Here is a 20,298-nt window from a genome sequence, read left to right as displayed (position 1 = left end):
TGATATTCAGACGTTGATTTGAGCCCCACCACTGTATGGATTAGCACCACCGTAGTTTAGCCAAAAAAAATACTCTTCCGCCGCCAATGGTGAATACTGATCTAATGTAAACTCTTAGTGCTGGTTTCGTGGGCAGGGATTAAGCCTAGTCTTGGACAAAATTGCCCTTTTAATCTGGATTAATTCAAGGTGGCTTTCTCAGACATAGTTTAATATAGTCAGAGACTTAGCCTTATCTGGATTAAACTAACCAAGTTTCTGTAAAGAAGATTATAACTACTCCAGGACTAAATTAAGGTTTCAATTAAACCTCCAAGGAAGCAGGTTTAACTTCAGATTAACACTGTTTGTCAATGGAGACATTATTTTGACATGTATTTATCTCAATGAAGACCAACAGGCACCAGAGAGGCCAGATATTCAACTTATTCACAAGACCACCCCATTGAATGATTATGATTAAATCAGTTTTAGATGCTAAATACACAAGTTTGCCATTTTTATTTTGATATTTTTCTGCTTGTGTTGTCTGTGGTTGGTTTAGCTTATGTATCAAAGTTTATTAAGTGCAAGATTTAGAAAATAAGTTTACAGATGCAAATAGTACATTTAAGTTACCACTTTATTATACATTTCAGAGATTGATGTATTGTGATCCAAAGCCAGTACTGGCTTGAAGCAGCATATCTGTGTCTGTTTTGTTGCATGATTCCCTCTTCCATCTTCATGTGCAAGTATTTTAATGTCATGTTCCTTCTTTAGATATGTCAGCTTGTAGTCATGAAATCCAATTGCCAACTTTTCATGCATGGCCAGTTTCTTGTTTTTCCTCTGCTGACCAGAGGAAGTACCAACTCTCTGCCTTGCCCAAGCAGATGTGGAAGGTATTCTCTCTTGTGGCTCTTCAGATAGATTAGGCACCTCTAGAAAAGTGTCAATAACGAGAGTAAAACTAAAAAATAAGTCAAATAAATATGACCATTTCAAATTGTGCAGATTTGACCTGTACAGATGGTCATTATCTGGGATTCCTTTGATAGGTTGCTACTCTATAGTACCTTTCAGCAGGTCACCTAACAAGTCATTTTGTACCTGCTTTGGCAATGCACCACCAGTCTTAAACCTCTCTTCTGACCTGACCATTTTGTAGGCCGATTTTCAAAATTCTCCCACAGGACCTTTCAGGAGGGACTTTCAGGATTGTCATGTAACACAAGCAATGTCACACACACTGAAATAATGCAAATGAAGAAGGTTCTTACTTGAAGTTGTGGAATAGGTTGTGTTGTGGTGCATTCATCAGTATTTAATTCATTGCAGATGTCTGTCCATTTATGTTTCTTTTAAAATTAAATAGTCAAATTGTGCTGTTTATTTTCTGTTATGGGGTAGTTTGACAGTATGGTAGTATTTGCTTTAATAGAGTTTTTTCATACTAAAATGTTTAGAGTGCGTTCTCTTCTCTTGTTCCATTGTTGTGTCTGTGTCTCCTGTTCCGATTCCACACAATGGAATATGTTTTGTAATCCATTTCTGGTTTTATGAGCAGCTGTAGGCTTGAGCCATGTGCACACACTTGAATTAATCAGGACTAACATAGTCAAGTACTCCATAGTCAAGAAGTAACTAATCCACAATTAAACTGTGTTTCAGAAAGCCACTTTTTAAACCATGATTAACTATTCTAGATTAAAGCCTACTTGTTTAATGTTTTTTATATATATATATATATATATATATATATACATTTCAATCCATACATTTCAGGTTTTAACACAACAAAATGTGAAATGGTCAAGGGGTACTTCTTATAGCCACAGTATGAAGGTGTTCTACAGCATTGAGTATTAAAGGACAGAACAGTTTGAGCATATTTTCAGTATCTCCAGGGCAAAGATCAGAGCTGAAACAAGATGACTGTACAGAATGACATATATTATTAAAGTTGAATATTGGAAACGGGTATTATTTAGTAACAGAGCACATATCCTAGCTGCTAGTCTTTAAGCCTAGATTGATTTCTCTACTAGCTTCTAAACTGGCAGCACAAGGTAACCGTTACAAACTATATTTAACTAGAAAATGCAAGTGTTTTTTCCTGCTACAAGCAAATTAAAAAGTAATGAATTGTATATCATTGATATTCTATATCAATTTCTAATCTGTCAAAATAATTACATATACAATATTTCTAAATATGCAATGTTCAGATTTATTCAGACCCCAACAATCAGTACTTGGTTAATCTTTTCATGGTGCATATTCGACTATTCCTTAATGCAGAAGCTCTCTACCTTGTCTAGGTTGCATAGCTTTTTATTTGGGGACTACTTTTCTTTAGTTCTTAACACATTTTTTCTATTGAATTGAGGTCTAGCAATTGTGATAGTCTTAAGCATGTGGTCACAAAGTTTGATTACAATGCATTAACTTTGCTTTGCTAACTTTGATTTGTTACACTATTCCCCTCCATTTTTTACCATGATTTAACTTAGCTTTCTTACTCTTTACTGTGAAATAACCATGATATACAACAGTAAGCATTTGTTAAGCTATTTCTTTTGTAAATCATATTAACTTCAACTTTCTCCAGTTCCACTGAGCAGTATTGTAGCTAATGTTACCTAAGATGGACATGACACCACAGTGCCCTGGTTTCCCAAACCTAGCATTACAAGATACAGATTAAGAGACAAAATTAATTATGGGAGTTGGCACACGTTCAATTGCAATCTTACTGTTCAGCAGGAAATTAATACAACTGATAGAGAAGTGGTGTATGATTTACCATAAATGTTTGAGAAGAATCATTGCCTGTTTTCTTACGTGTTCTATTCCACAGCATACCTTTTAACTGGAACCTGGATGCCTTTTTGGACATTAATAAGAACATAAGAAAGTTTACAAAGGAGAGGAGGCCTTTCGACCCATCATGTCCATTAAAAACTACAGTTGTGGGAAAAATTATTCAACCCCCATTGCAAATCAGGTTTATTGTCAAAATGTACAGACTATCAGCTGTTTTCAATGAACAAATCAGACAAAAGCAATTGAAATAGCTCAACAGAATGAATGCTTCAAGTGGTTTCCCCAAATTCAACTGAAAATGCAACTTATAATGTCTTCTCCAGTCTCAAAATTATTCAACCCATTCATGGCAAGCATCTTTAGTACTTAGTAGAGCACCCATTTGCTGTTATGACCTGCTGCAAATGAGATGCATAGCAAGACACCAGCTTCTGGCAGCGTTCCTGAGGAATCTTAGCCCATTCCTCATGAGCAATGGCCTTCAGTTCAGTAATATTCTTGGGTTTGCGTGCTGCAACCGCTGCCTTCAAATCCCACAAGAGATTTTCTATGGGGTTCAAGTCAGGTGACTGTGATGGCCACTGTAGAACCTTCAGGACTTCTTCTGCAACCAAGCCTTGGTGGAATTTGAGGTATGCTTGGGATCATTGTCCTGTTGGAAAGTCCAATGACGGCCAAGCTTCTCCTTTTTCACAGACGGATTGATTTTTTCTCCTAGGATTGATACTTCAATGAATCCATCTTGCCTTCCACACGCTGCAGGTTTCCAGTGCCAGAGGATGCAAAGCAGCCCCAGAGCATCACCAAGCCTCCACCATGTTTAACTATGGGCAGAGTGTTCTTTTCAGCGTATGCTTCATTCTTCTTCTTCCAGACATACCGCTGATCCATCATGCCGAAAAGTTCCAGTTTTGTTTCATCGATCCACAGAACAGAATCCCAAAACTTCTGTGGCTTATTTTATATGATTTTGAGCATATTGGAGCCGACTTTTCTTGTGCTTTTGGGTCAGTAGTGGTGTACGTCTTGGAGTTCTGGCATGGAAACCTTCTGCGTTTAGTATGTGCCTTACTGTGCTCACTGAAACCTCAGTGCCTGTTGCCACCAAGTCTTGCTGCAGGTCTTTTGCAGTCACTCGAGGGTTTTTCACAACCTGACTTCTCAGTCATCTGGTTGCAGCTGTTGATAGCTTCCTTTTTCTGCCCCATCCAGGTAGTGTAACCACTGTTCCTTTCACTTTGAACTTGCGAACTATGCTTCCAACGGTGTCTCTAGGAACATTCAGTGCCTTCGCTATCTTTTTGTATCCTGTTCCTTGTTTGTGAAGGGCGATGATCTCTTCTCTTAACTTTTTGGACCATTCTTTTGACTAACAGGCAGTCAAACGTGACACTCAACCCGTAGCCAGTTCAGGTATTTCATGTGTTCTAGCTCAAGCACACCTGGTGCAACTAATGAAGCCCTTGATTAGTTGCATCAGGTGTGCTTGAGACAACACCTGTTTTGCATATTTGTGCGGTTGTGAGGGATTCTATTCAGGGGGTTGAATAATTTTGAGACCGGAGAAGTCATAAGTTGCATTTTCAGTTGAATTTGGGGAAACCACTTGAAGCGTTCATTGTGTTGTGTTTGATTTGTTCATTGCAAACAGCTAACAGTCTGTACATTTTGACTATAAACCTGATTTGCAATGGGGGTTGAATAATTGTGCTCACAACTGTAAGTGATCCAAGGATACTATCCAGTCTATTTTTAAATGTTCCCAAATGTTCAGCTTCAACCACATCGCTGGGCAGTTTATTCCAGCTTGTGACAACTCTCTGTGTGAAGAAGTGTCTCCTGTTTTCCATTTTGAATGCCTTGAAGCCCAATTTCCATTTGTGTCCCTGGGTGCGTGTGTCCCTGCAGATCTGGAAAAGCTCCTCTGGTTTGATGTGGTCGATGCCTTTCATGATATTGAAGACTTGAATCAAGTCCCCACATAGTCTCCTCTGTTCCAGGGTGAAAAGGTTCAGTTCCTCCAGTCTCTCTGAGTAGGACATTCCCTTCAGACCTGGAATAAGTCTGGTTGCTCTCCTCTGAACTGCCTTTAGAACAGCGATATCTTTCTTGAAGTGTGTGCCCAGAACTGTACACAGTATTCCAGATGAGGTCTAGTGCATTGTACAGTCTTAACATTACTTCCCTTGTTTTAAATTCTACACTTTTGACAATATACCCTAGCATTCTGTTTGCCTTTTTTAATTGCTTCCCCACATTGTTTGGATGGAGAAAGTGAGGAGTCCACATAGACTCCTAGGTCTTTCTCATGCATTACTTAATCTAGTTCTATTCCTCCCATAGTGTAATTATAGTGGACATTTTTGTTACCTGCATGTATTACCTTGCACTTGTCCACATTGAATTTCATCTGCCAGGTGTCAGCCAACAACTGAATATTCCCTTTGAATAGCCTGTGCTGCTGAAATTGTATCTGCTGAGCCACCTATTTTATTATCATCTGCAAATTTGACAAGTTTGCTAACTATCCCAGAGTCCAGATCATTAATATAGATTAGAAAAAGCAAAGCCCTAATAATGATCCCTGTTGAACTCCACCAACAACCTTACTCCAGTTAGAAACAACTCCTCAAATTGACATCCTCTGTTTCCTATGCATCAACCAGTTCATAATCTACTTACATTACCCTGAATGCCTACAGCTTCCAATTTGAGGATCAGTCTTTGGTGTGGAAGTAATGTAATATAACTGGTTATGTCATGAAATGTCGCAAAGCAGCAATAGAAGCATTAACATCACACTTTATTATTTGTTGTTCCTGCAGAGAGAAAGTAGTGCAAAAATCTGATATCTGTTGTTTTGTTTTTCTTGGCTGAAGGCCTAGACTGCATAAACCAATTGGATGGATGTATTGCAAAAGTTTAAATAAGAGCCAAACTAGTCTGACGCTAAACACACTTCTATGAACTTCTAGGCTTATAAGAACTGTGAAGTTAGCAAAGCCATCAAGAAATGATTTGTTTTCATTTATTTGTAGAGAGTGGGGAAACATTGTTTGGGTTTACTAGCCCATGTCTGTTGCACTGGGAGCTGGGAACACATGCTGACTTGTTTTTCCCACTTTCACCTGATAACTTTTGGAGGAAGCCAGCAGTGAGAAAGGAGACTGGAAAAATAACCTTGGTTAAGTCTAATTAGTGAATGTATTCACAAGAAAGGCACTCAGTTACTGCAACTATTGTTGGGGCTGCAATGGTAGGGAGGTCACTGGCAATAATTTAAGAATCCTAGTCCACAGGTAAAATGCTTACTAGTCAGCCAAGTGGATGTATCTTAACTGAGAGGGCAAAAGTCATGTAGTTTACATAAGTGGTAAACAAGGACACATTTAGATCAACAATTTAATGTGTCCTGGTATCACATTAAAAGTTAACACACAACTGTGTACTATTCAACTGCTAAACACCTATGGCGAAAACACCCAGGACAACTGAAACTATTAGCTGGCAGAATATCCCCACCCCCAACACATAAACAGAATAGAAAGAGAATTCAGTTTTATTGGACACTTTTACATACTTTTATTTTAGCAGAGGTTTAGTTTAGGTTTTTAAACAGGGACATGCAACCGCTTATCTCCATATACACATGAAATCCTTTTGGTAAAAGTGACGTGAGCCCCCAATTGTTATTTTTAATATGATATTTGGTTCCAGCTTTTTGATGTTATACATCTTGGTTGACCCCCTTTTATACAATCTCAGTCTTATTTAAAAAATACTCTATATATAATTATTTTTGTTAATGTTTAATATACCAAGACAATCATTTTAAAAACTAAGACTGGAAGTTGACCTGGGAAACTGCTACATTCAATCCAAGTTCATACACTTCAAAAGTGTTAAATTGAACACGCATGGTGTTAAAGTCAAACATTCAGATTTGCTGTTTAAGTGTCATTAACCTCACATCTTGAAATTAAGATCAGGGTCTTTTTTTGTATATATATTTTGCTGGGTAGATCCACCATCAATTGGCTATACTGTGTGGCTGCACCTGTATTATTTGTATCTTTGCACATGCCAAGTAAAGTTATTCACAAATTAGAGCAACTCTACCAATTTCTTAATGAAAACATTCAGTTTATAATGAGACTTCCTCTCCCACTTAGACACTTCACAACATAAGTCTAGGTCCTATGGGAATATAGACTGCCAGCAATTAAGGAAGATTGTTCAACATGTTATTTCACTTTGGCCTGTCTGTTTCATAGGTTATTTATTTATTCTCTCCGAATGAAGTTCTGTAAACATTTTGAGATGCTTGTTTTATGCAGAGTGACTCCCAAAGATGGCCCAATTAACAACCACTGTGCGTATGCCAAGCACTGTCTTTCCACACTTTCTTTCAAGCTGTGCTGTGTGGTTTCTCTCTGACACAGAATCGATCTCCCACCAACGCACAAGCACCCCCCTGAGTATACAGAGAGAGCCGTGTCCATCCCACTGACTGTCAACCAGATGCATGTAAGTTCCTTTTCACTATGTATGCCTGCCATCTGTACCAGAATTCTTAATATTGCCCCTGAATTGAAAAAAAGCAGCTTCCTAAACTTGTAAATTGATAGTGTTGCTTTATTAGTGCCTATGATAGTTGCTTTTAATTAAAGGTAATTTTGATAATTCCTCATTAGTTACATACAAAAAAATCCATATTCATTATTATTATTATTATTATTATTATTATTATTATTATTATTATTATTATTATTATTATTATTATTATTATTTCTTCTTGGCAGACACCCTTATCCAGGGCAACTTACAAAATATAAGTGCAATACAAAGTGCAAGAATACAGTTACAAATTCAAATTTACATAATACAAAGCAATTCGAAGCATAATACATTGTACCGATTTCAATTTACACAAGTAAATACAATAAATTAGGTCTTACATCCTGGAAAATAAAAGCTAAGTGCAGTCAAGATGTTAGGTCGCAGTCAAGGACTGTGGGAAAGGGAGCAAAGGGGAAATCAATAATACAAGTATTAATAACGCAAGAAGCATGATAAAATGTTGTAAAGTGCTGTCTTACAGAAGAGTAAAGGACCAATATTCATGCTACCAATCAGACTGAATTACTCTTCATTGATCAGTTAGAAACTGTGCAAATTAGGGCAATACATTTATTCCCAAAAGAAATATAAATAAAAAAATTCTGACAATTGCAACAAACACAACATTAACAAATATATAGCCTACATTAATAAAATACTTGCATACTTTACAATTTGATGAAAAAACTATTACAATATTACAGTGGCCCTCAGGGGCACAACACAACAACATTAGTGAAGCAAACAAAAGCTAACAACACAACAACATTAACAGAAATTAAACATTTTGGAAAATGCTGCATTTCAGAAAACAATCAAATACTTACAACACCGCTACATTAAGTGACACAACAACAGCATTGGACCACAACACAACAGAATTAATAGAAACCAAACGCTGCATTTCAAATCACTCACGACGGAAGTGCTCCGGGCAGTGCAAAGTGGAATTGACAGTCTTGCCTCACTAACTTTAAAAAAACTAAGCGTAGCAATTCACACTTGGCTAAAATAGAGTTTAGAAAAAACAAGACCCTTACGCTTTTAATATCACTTTAAATGTTCAATCTTTTGTGTAACAGAATAATGCCAGTCTGGTAATTTATAGTTTGGATGTACAGTTAGGTCCATAAATATTTGGACAGTGACACAATTGTCATCTTTTTGGCTCTGTACGCCACCACAACAGTTTTGAAAGGAAACAATCAAGATGTGTTTTAAGTGTAGACTTTCATCTTTAATTTGAGGGTAGTTACATCCAAATTGGGTGAACTGTGTAGGAATTACACCAATTTTTATATGTGGTCCTCCCAATTTTAGGGGCTCAAAAGTAATTGGACAAACTAACATAATCATGAATAAAATTGTGAGTTTCAATACTTGGTTGCAAATCCTTTGCAGTCAATTTCTGTCTGAAGTCTGGAAACCATAGACATCACCAGATGCTGGGTTTCTTCCCTGGTGATAAACTGCCAGGTCTGTACAGCAACTGTCTTTAGTTCCTGCTTGTTCTTAGGGCGTTTTGCTCCAGTGGATTATATGAGGGGCTTAAGGTCATAATCATATTGTTTATGTTAATAAAAACAAATCCATCCTTTATTCATGTATTAGGACGTGTCTAACTGTAAATGTACAAACTTTGAAAAGTAATGGTTATGTTTAAAGCACAAGCCACATTAAGGGTTTAAGACTCTCCCTCTGCTACAATATCGTCAACCATGTTTGATAAGAATGGAGATCAATAGTGCTGATCTATGCTTTGTTTTTTGAAAGTCAGTGATACAAGATGGGAGCTCCTCAATTGGGGGAAGAATTATCGCAAACAAATTGACATGGATGAATTGTCATGGACCAAGACAAAACCGTCAATTCCACTTTGAACTGTCCCTAGTGGTCCGAAACATTTCCGTTGTGAGCGATTTGAAATGCAGCATTTTAAGAAATGTTTCATTTCTGTTAATGTTGTGGGTTAATGTTGTTGTGTTGTGAGCTTTTGTTTGCTTCGCTAATGTTGTTGTGCTCCCAAGGGCCACAGGTACAAAATACTGGTAATATAAGAACATTATCAATTCAGCCCAGGTTTCAGCACAGGTGACAGCCCTAGTCCAGTATTCTCCTTTATTACAAAGTACTATATACAGAAACTTTTCTAGCCATGTGTCTAGGTGTCCCTATGTTTTTAATGGTGAACTGGTGGGTGAAAATAAAAGTAACGAAACATGAGATTAGAGAGGTTGGAGAGACTCAGGAATTGGGTGCTGCTAGTAGCCCTACTGAAGAACAATGTGGACACCCATGTTAAACCGCATGCTTCAATGCAGTCTCTGCATGCTCCCTTCTGTGTCATCTCATTAAATCTATATTGTTCATTAATCTTGTTCATTAATCATTCTTCAGTTTTCTGAACACTAGTTTGTGGAACAGTATGTATTAAACTAAATTAATCAATGACTATCATGTTTTAAGACCTGTATATCTATCTGTCTGTCTCTGTCTATCTGCCTGCCTGCCAGCCTGTCTGTCTGTCTTGAATATTTGAAATGTTTACTTGAAATGTTCTGTTAATTGACAAACACTACAAGCATGGATCTTCAAAACCGTGCATGTTTTTTTAAACAAAGAAGCGGGAACAATAAGTGGACTTCATACAAGTTAGAGTATTATGTAACAGTATGGATGTATTCAGAGTCTGTATTATTCTGCAGGCTTGTAGCTGGTTAACACAACACTGACCAGAGTGTTAATCCATTTAGAACATAAGAACATAAGAAAGTTTGGTAACACTTTACAATAAGGTACCAGTATAACTCATTAATTAATATATGAATACTACAGGATTTAAACATCAATACATCATGAACATCATCTGAGTTCATTAACCCACACTTACCCTAACCCTAACCCTAATACCTAACCCTGTTATACATGAGATTAACATAAGAACTCAGATGAAGTGCAAGACATATTCATGTGTTTATCCTGTGGTATTCATATATTAATTCATGAGTTATACCATGTACTCATTGTAAAGTGACCAAAAGTTTACAAACGAGAGGTGGCTATGCGGCCCATCATGCTTGTTTGATGTCCATTCATAACTAAGTGATCCAAGGATCATGTCCAGTCTTTTTTTAATGTTCCCAAATTATTGGCTTCAACCACATCACTGGTTGTGATGACTGTCTATGTGAAGAAGTGTCTCCTGTCTTGAAGGCTTTTAAGCCCGATTTCCATTTGTGTCCCCGGGTCCGTGTGTCCCTGCCTTTCATGATTTTAAAGATTTGAATCAAGTCCCCATGTAGTCTCCTCTGTTCCAGGGTGAAAATGTTCAGTTCCCTCAATCTCTCCGAGTATGACATACCCTTCAAACCTGGAATGAGTCTGGTTGCTGTCCTTTGAACTACCTCTAGAACAGCGATTTCCTTCTTGAAGTGTGGTGCCCAGAGCTGTACACAGTATTCCACATGAGCTCTAACTAGTGCATTGTACAGTCTTAAGATTACCACCCTTGTTTTAAATTCTACACTTTTGACACTATACCCTAGCATTTTGTTTGCCTTTTTTATTACTTCCCCACATTGTTTGGATGGGGAAAGTGATGAGTCCATATAAACTCCTATATCTTTCTCACGTGTTACTTCTTCCAGTTCTATTTCTCCCATAGTATAATTATAGTGGACATTTTTGTTACCTGCATGTATCACCTTGCACTTGTCCACAATTTCATCTGCCAGGTGTCGGCCCACAACTAAATATTATTTAATATAAAAAGAAGTGTTCAGGAGTTACCCAAGTCAGACACAGGACAGGACAGGGACAGGCCAGGGAAAGGGACAGGGGGAGAAAGAGAGAGCTATTTTGTTGTGTTTTTACTTTGAGAAAGTCTTAGCATTCCTAAACTTGTTTTTAGATTTGCCTTAATTTAATTAAATCTCATTTCTAGTTTGCCTTAATTGTAGTTAATTCAGTCCAGCTGTTGTGTGGTTAGACTAGATTGAAGGAAAGGGAATCTGGGAATCTGGAGGTGAAGTCAGTGAGTCAGTGAGGTGTCGATTGGTGGCCAGGAGCTGAACACAAAGGTATTTAAGCAGCTGCAGAGAAAGAGCTGCGCTGTTTCTCGGTGACAAAAGGTCAAGCAGTTGAATTAGGGGACAAAAACCAAGAGAGTGTTTAGGGCACCAACAACTTACTAAATTTAGAAGCATGTGGCCACTACAGTGTCAGGTTTGCAGAATGATCGCCTTCCTGGATGAACTCATCCAAGAAGATTTCATTTGTGAACGTATCAGCATGTTGAAATCCTAGAGATCAAGGTCCAAGGTCTTGAGGCCCAGCTTGTTGATCTGTGGTGTATTAGTGATTATAGAAGAATTAGTCAATCAGCCCATGAGAGAGATGGTGTGCACCCCAAAACCTAGGAGAGTTGAGACCTTAGAACAGGAAAGTGTAGAGAACTGTTGGGTTACAGTAGGTCGTAACTGCAGAAAGGGGTGCACACAACCTTTAGAGACACCCCAAGAGCTAGAAATGTCCAACAGGTTCAAACTTCTGGACACCGAGTTGGAGAGTGACAGCTCACAGGGTGATGGGAAGGCAGTTGAGCACCAGAGCACCATGGTGCCCACTCTCCCCCAGAACAGGGAGGTAGTTCCAGTAGGAGACTCGATTCTTATAAGTGTAGATCACACAGTGTGTTCTAGTGATAAGGAGACCTGCATGGTATCTTGCCTGCCTGGTGCTCAGGTTGTAGATCTCCCTAAACTAGTAGACGGGCTACTGGCCAAAGCTGGGGGGAATCCACTGATTATGGTCCACATTGGAACCAATGACATAGGAAAAGGTAGGGCAGAGGTACTGCAAGACAAATTTAAAGAGTTAGGAACGACACTAAAGAGCAGAACCTCCATGGTAGTTTTCTCTGAAATAGTTCCGGTACCACGTGCATGGCCAGGGTGACAGGCAGAGATTAGAAAGTTTAACATGTGGTTGAAATCTTGGTGTAGGGAAGAAGGTTTTAAATTTATGGAGCATTGGTCTTTCTTCTGGGATAGATGGGACCTGTACAAACCTGACGGTCTACATCTAAACAAGGGGGGGTAATGCATTCGGAGAGCATATGTGCATAGTAAATGAGAATCTTTTAAACTAGGGATATGGGGGGGCAAGGAGCTCTGACAATGGGAGATGTTTCACTAAGGAAAGAAAACCAAGGGGAACTACTAGTAGGAAAGTCCTGAAATGTTTGTACCTCAATGCCAGGAGTATAAGGAACAAGATGTTAGACCTAGAAGCCACAGTGCTGGCGGGTGACTATGATGTTGTAGGAGTGACGGAAACATAGCTTGTAGAAAATGACAGGGATGAATACAAGTTGAAAGGATACACACAGTTTAGGAGAGACAGGCAAAATCGAATAGGTGGTGGGGGTTGCATTAAATGTCAGAAATGACACTGAGGCAGAAGAACTCAAATTAGATCCCAGTAACGAAACAATCTTTGTGGGTTAAACTTTTGAATTAAAAACCGGAGGATTAGTGGTAGGAGTGTGTTACAGACCACCCAACTCAGATATTCAGAAAGATGTTGCATTGTACAATGTAATCAGGACTGCATGTAGTAAGGATGTGGCTGTTATCATGGGGATTTCAATTTCCCAAACATAGACTGGGAAAGCCCAGTTGGGACTACAGAAGCAGAAATATGGTTTAGATGGTAAATGACTGCTTTCTAACTCAATTTGTCAGGGAACTAACCAGAGAGAGCACATGCATGCAAATTATCAAGATAGAGTCAGAGTGACACTAGTTAGAGAACCAAGGGCAAACTGTGATCACAATATGGTTAGTTTTGAGGCATTCTTTCAAAAAACAAGGACCAAGTCTAAAATAGTGGTCTACAATTTTAGAAAGGCAAACCTTGAAGGTATGAGGTAGCACTTAGAAGCACACTGGATACAGATTCAGTTGAAAATGGATGGTTATATTTTAAGAATATACTACTTGAGGCTCGGGCATAACACAGTGCTCAGAGCAGGCTGTGCAGGGGGTCGATAAGAGTGAGTAAAGCACGGATCTGCTTTTGTCAAAGGATGTTGGGAGCGGGCTGTTCACACAGTCCCAGCTCCCTGCCCTGAGCAGTCAAGATATGATCTTTGCATCCCAGCCACAGTGCCCCTTCAGAGAGCGCATTGAGCCTTTGTGGTCGGATTTTGGAGGAGAGACATTCGGTACTGAAACTGTCGTCAGTCAGCGACATTCTGTTCTTGCATGGATGTTTTAAAAAAAATTTAAAGTATAGCTAGTAAGACAACAGTTTTCGTTTGTTCGTATTTTTTGACTTATAATTTTAAGTGACAGATGTCGTATTTAATGTATTTTTCTATGTGACATTTTTCTACTGTGTTGACAGTATAAAATTATTTTATAGCGTAAATTTTATATTTGTTATCCCCAATCTATCTCTTTCTTTAGGGGAAATTTTAAATGTGAGATTCTGGAAACAAGATCAAAATTTAGCGGGATCGGTCGGTTCGGGAAGAAAATCATTGTAAGCCGATAGCGGGTGAACACAGAGGGGATTGTAAGCGGGAGTGGGTGGGTGCGGGATAGAACCTGGCGGGAGCGGGCAGGAGCGGGATGAAAAAAACAGTCCCGTGCAGACCTCTGGACTGATCCTCAATTTGGAAGCTGTAGGTATTCAGGGTAATGTAAGTACATGGATTATGAACTGGTTGATGTATAGGAAACAGAGGGTGTCAATTAGAGGAGTTGCTTCTAACTGGAGTGAGGTTATTAGTGGAGTTCCACAGGCATCAGTATTAGGGCCTTTGCTTTTTCTAATCTACGGTATATTAATGATCTGGACTCATTATTAGCCAACATGTCAAATTTGCAGATGATACTAAAATAGGTGGCTCAGCAGATACAATTTCGGTTATATCTGTTGCACAGGTTGTTCAAAGGGACTTGGATAATATTCAATGGTGGGCCGACACCTGGCAGATGAAATTCAATGTGGACAAGTGCAAGGTATTACATGCAGGTAATAAAAATGTCCACTGTAATTACACTATGGGAGGAATAGAACAAGATGAAGTAATGCATGAGAAAGACATAGGAGTCTATGTGGACTCCTCACTTTCTCCATCCAAACAATGTGGGGAAGCAATAAAAAAGGCAAACAGAATGTTAGGGTATATTGAAAAAAGTGTAGAATTTAAAACAAGGGAAGTAATGTTAAGACTGTACAATGCGCTAGTTAGACCTCATCTGGAATACTGTGTACAGTTCTGGGCTCCACACTTCAAGAAAGATACCGCTGCTCTAGAGGCAGTTCAGAAGAGAGCAACCAGATTTATTCCAGGTTTGAAGGGGGTGTCCTACTCGGAGAGACTGAGGGAACTGAACCTTTTCACCCTGGAACAAAGGAGACTACGTGGGGACTTGATCCAAGTCTTCAAAATCATGAAAGGCATCAACCACATCAAACCAGAGGAGCTTTTCCAGATCAGCAGGGACACACGGACCCGGGGACACAAATGGAAATTGGGCTTCAAGGCATTCAAGATGGAAAATAGGAGACACTTCTTCACACAGAGAGTTGTCACAATCTGGAATAAACTACCCAGTGATGTGGTAGAAGCTGAAAGTTTGGGAACATTTAAAAATAGTCTGGATAGGATCCTTGGATCACTTAGATATTAATGAACACCAAACGAGCATGATGGGTCGAATGGCCCCCTCTCGTTTGTAAACTTTCTTATGTTCTTAAATCCCTATGAATAACCTGAGCTGCCGAGATTGTATCTGATGAGACACGTAAGTTTCTATCATCTGCAAATTTGACAAGTTTGCTAACTATCTCAGAGTTCTGATCATTAACATAGATTAGAAAAAGCACAGGTCATAATACTGATCCCTGATCTGATACTGAAATGGCGTCAGTTACATCATCCAGACCGAGTATAGAGTACTGTCAGAAAATGAGATTAGACGTTTATGCAATATTATATACTGTACATAATGTGTGTGTATATTACAGTCCGTATTCATTGGGTACGTCTGCCAAACAAAACAAAAATATATAATAAATCGCTATGAGGTCTGTTTTTGTAATGTTTTATACACATAAAACATTTTGCACAAATTATTATTAATACTTGTAAGTCATCTTGAGGTAAATCAGCAAACTGACCTACAGTGAGGGAAAAAAGTTTTTGATCCCCTGCTGATTTTGTACGTTTGCCCACTGACAAATAAATGATCAGTCTATAATTTTAATGGTAGGTGTATTTTAACAGTGAGAAACAGAATAACAACAAAAAAATCCAGAAAAACGCATTTAAAAAAAGTTATACATTGATTTGCATGTTAATGAGGGAAATAAGTATTTGACCCCTTCTACTTAGTACTTGGTGGCAAAACCCTTGTTGGCAATCACAGAGGTCAGATGTTTCTTGTAGTTGGCCACCAGGTTTGCACACATCTCAGGAGGGATTTTGTCCCACTCCTCTTTGCAGATCCTCTCCAAGTCATTAAGGTTTCGAGGCTGACGTTTGGCAACTCGAACCTTCAGCTCCCTCCACAGATTTTCTATGGGATTAAGGTCTGGAGACTGGCTAGGCCACTCCAGGACCTTAATGTGCTTCTTCTTGAGCCACTCCTTTGTTGCCTTGGATGTGTGTTTTGGGTCATTGTCATGCTGGAATACCCATCCACGAACCATTTTCAATGCCCTGGCTGAGGGAAGGAGGTTCTCACCCAAGATTTGACGGTACATGGCCCCATCCATCGTCCCTTTGATGCGGTGCAGTTGACCTGTCCCCTTAGCAGAAAAACACCCCCAAAGCATAATGTTTCCACCTCCATGTTTGACAGTGGGGATGATGTTCTTGGGGTCATTCCTCCTCCTCCAAACACAGCGAGTTGAGTTGATGCCAAAGAGCTCGATTTTGGTCTCATCTGACCAAACACTTTCACCCAGTTCTCCTCTGAATCATTCAGATCTTCATTGGCAAACTTCAGACGGGTCTGTACATGTGCTTTCTTGAGCTGGGGGACCTTGTGGGCGCTGCAGGAATTCAGTCCTTCACGGCATAGTATGTTACCAATTGTTTTCTTGGTGACTATGGTCCCAGCTGCCTTGAGATCATTAACAAGATCCTCCCATGTAGTTCTGGGCTGATTCCTCACCGTTCTCATGATCATTGAAACTCCACGAGGTGAGATCTTGCATGGAGCCCCAGATCGAGGGAGACTGACAGTTATTTTGTGTTTCTTCCATTTGCGAATAATCGCACCAGCTGTTGTCACCTTCTCACCAAGCTGCTTGGCGATGGTCTTGTAGCCCATTCCAGCCTTGTGTAGGTCTAAAATCTTGTCCCTGACTTACTTGGACAGCTCTTTGGTCTTGGCCATGGTGGAGAGTTTGGAATCTGATTGATTGATTGATTGCTTCTGTGGACAGGTGTCTTTTATACAGGTAACGAGCTGAGATTAGGAGCACTCCCTTTAAGAGAATGCTCCTAATCTCAGCTTGTTACCTGTATAAAAGACACCTGGGAGCCAGAAATCTTGCTGATTGATAGGGGATCAAATACTTATTTCCCTCATTAACATGCAAATCACTTTTTTGAAATGCGTTTTTCTGGATTTTATTGTTGTTATTCTGTCTCTCACTGTTAAAATACACCTACCATTAAAATTATAGACTGATCATTTCTTTGTCAGTGGGCAAACGTACAAAATCAGCAAGGGATCAAATGCTTTTTTCCCTCACTGTATAATAATTATTATTCATATTAATAATAATTGAGATACACCTATGCGTAAGACATTTATGTAACCATATTATTATTATTATTATTATTATTATTATTATTATTATTAATAATAATAATAATAATAATAATAATAATAATATTTCTTAGCAGACGCCCTTGTCCATACAATATATTAAATTTAATTAGATTAATTGTATTTCCTAAATAATGTTAATGCTTCAAACTGTTGTTATCTCTGGGATTTTAAATATATATTTGTCACAACTGTTTTTAATTTAACCCAGTCAAATATAGACTTTTTCTAGCTTTTGTGGTGTGCAGTGAACGACTCATTCGTTCCAGTTCAAGTCTATCTAACCAGTCCTGATTTGGTCTGCATTGGTTCTAGTCACTGAATCAGTGAACGAAATGAATGACATGAACGAAATGAATCGATTCACCAAACTGAACTGAATCAAATTAATCAAGTCACTAAAAAGAATCGAACTCCCCATCACTAAATGACTCGTCAGGACGAACGAATCAGCCAGACTGGAGAGTCAGTCAGTCATTGAGCACCGCGAGCTGATTCAATGCGGACATGGATCCGATTCCCATCGGTCACCAAAATGATTCCAAAAAGAACAAATCGTTTGCGAACTGCACATCAATACAGAATAGAATAGACATGGTTCTCAGACAGAGCAAAAAGACAGCAGGAAAACCAAATATAAAGTACAAAAATGGAATCGGGCACAAAAACTAAAACACCTTACCCTTCAAAAAGAAATCACAGATGCTGACTCTGTTTACAAAACTATGAAAGCCACTGACAGTGCATTCTGTATTAGAATAGAACTACATGGCAGCGTGGTGGCTGGGATGAGTTACTGCAACAACAGTAAAGAATAGCCTGTGTCTATGTAATGCCTAAAGTGACAGTATTCAAAAGCCAGATGTTTGGAACTCTGTTTCCCTATTTAGTATTCTTTTTTATTTGGATATAGTTATTCAGGCTGTTGGTAGTCTAATATAAATGGCTGTAATTTCTGTTCTGGAGGTTAGATTTGAGTTATTTTTTACAGAAGTTCATAAGACTTTGAAGTATTACTGTCCAGTGTCTGCCTGGAGCACTAAAAAAGTATTATATTGACCATAAATTCACTTTTTTCTTATGAGCGCTTTTGTTTTTCTTCAATTTTTTGATTTCTTTATTAACTCTGGTGGGGCAAACACAATTATTTGTTATTTTCTGAATCTCCAGTTTTGTGCTGAGTGTTTCCATATACGACACTTGGCTCAGGCACTTGTAGTTACATAGTTATAAGTAAAAATATGACAACAGTAAAAACAGGCGAAAATGTGGGGGGCTCAGAGGGATGCGCCTCTATTTTCTGTCTAATCATTTTTTCAAAAATTTGACAAGTAGTGCAGGTAAGACTGATTGGTCAGTAATTTCCTGGCTCAGTTTTCTCCCCTTTCTTGTGGATAGGTATGACATTAGCAGTTTCCCAATCAGTTGGCACATCCCCTGTTCTATGTGTCATTTGGAATATTTTAGTTAACGGTCTATAAATAATTTCCCTCATTTCTTTAAGTACTGTTGGAAATATATAATCTGGTCCAGGTGATTTGCTTGTTTTGAATTCTGCTAACCCCTTTAGTACCTCCTCCCCATTTATCCTGATCTCTCTTAGGGTTTGAAGCTTTTTGCATTAGTTTTAGCTCCAAGAGCTATGTTTCTTTCTATTTCCCTGTTTGCTTTCCTGATCCCTCTCTTAACATATTTTTGTAGTTCTATATATTCTTTGTATTTTGTTTTGTCTCTATCCCTTTTTTACACGCTATACAACATTTTCTTTCTATTATTATGTTTCTAATGCTGTTTGTTTTCCATTCCAGACCAGGAAAAGTGACAGTCACCACCTTTTTCAAGGGAACACAATACCAGATTACTGGGAGCACAGGAGTTCTTCTCATGAACAGCTCTCTTACCAGGAGTGGATATGTCACACCAGTGGCTCTGAAAAAGTCTACATCAATCATCGTGAACATTATGTGTAAATACACTGTTGGGGGCTGTCCTGAGAGTGCTGCATGAATGGCATCTGAAAAAGAAAGGGAGGCAAACAAAACAGCCATTGCATAATTTAATGTATACGTTTATGACAATGAAGATCCAGTGAATAATAAGTTTTAGTCTAAACAAGTCTCAGTGTTAGATGGTAACTTACAGAATGTACTGTAGGATGTGATGTTTATAATGAGATAAGAACTGCCAGTTCTGCTGAAGTGCTGTGCATATATTTTTAAAAAAATTTGTACTTTTTTCTTCAATAGGATTTTTAGAACATGTCCTTATAAATACACTGCCTCTTATTCTTTTTAGAATTTAGAAGCTTTGTATTTTACGATTCTTAAAACACTGATTATTTGTGTATGTTTTATATACACTCACCTAAAGGATTATTAGGAACACCTGTTCAATTTCTCATTAATGCAATTATCTAACCAACCAATCACATGGCAGTTGCTTCAATGCATTTAGGGGTGTGGTCCTGGTCAAGACAATCTCCTGAACTCCAAACTGAATGTCTGAATGGGAAAGAAAGGTGATTTAAGCAATGTTGAGCGTGGCATGGTTGTTGGTGCCAGACGGGCCGGTCTGAGTATTTCACAATCTGCTCAGATACTGGGATTTTCCCGCACAACCATTTCTAGGGTTTACAAAGAATGGTGTGAAAAGGGAAAAACATCCAGTATGCGGCAGTCCTGTGGGCGAAAATGCCTTGTTGATGCTAGAGGTCAGAGGAGAATGGGCCGACTGATTCAAGCTGATAGAAGAGCAACTTTGACTGAAATAACCACTCGTTACAACCGAGGTATGCAGCAAAGCATTTGTGAAGCCACAACACGTACAACCTTGAGGCGGATGGGCTACAACAGCAGAAGACCCCACCGGGTACCACTCATCTCCACTACAAATAGGAAAAAGAGGCTACAATTTGCACAAGCTCACCAAAATTGGACAGTTGAAGACTGGAAAAATGTTGCCTGGTCTGATGAGTCTCGATTTCTGTTGAGACATTCAGATGGTAGAGTCAGAATTT

At 38.7% G+C, this 20,298-nt stretch overlaps 1 protein-coding gene across 1 annotated transcript in view; it reads left to right on the top strand.

Moving 5' to 3' along the window:
• Positions 1–20,004, top strand: part of LOC136746996 (nectin-3-like protein) — a 193,829-nt gene extending 173,825 nt beyond the window's left edge. The window contains exons 7-8 of the mRNA XM_066699933.1: positions 7,251–7,335; positions 19,091–20,004. Coding sequence (XP_066556030.1) covers positions 7,251–7,335; positions 19,091–19,252 — 247 coding nt within the window. The 3' untranslated portion in view covers positions 19,253–20,004. The remainder of the gene's footprint in view (positions 1–7,250; positions 7,336–19,090) is intronic.
• The last annotated feature ends 294 nt before the right edge of the window (positions 20,005–20,298 follow it).

The sequence above is a fragment of the Amia ocellicauda genome, chromosome 3, assembly GCF_036373705.1.
Source record: "Amia ocellicauda isolate fAmiCal2 chromosome 3, fAmiCal2.hap1, whole genome shotgun sequence".
Classification (NCBI taxonomy): Eukaryota; Metazoa; Chordata; class Actinopteri; order Amiiformes; family Amiidae; genus Amia; species Amia ocellicauda.
Note: the sequence above shows the minus strand (reverse complement) of the source record. Positions and strands in the feature narration are given on the sequence as shown.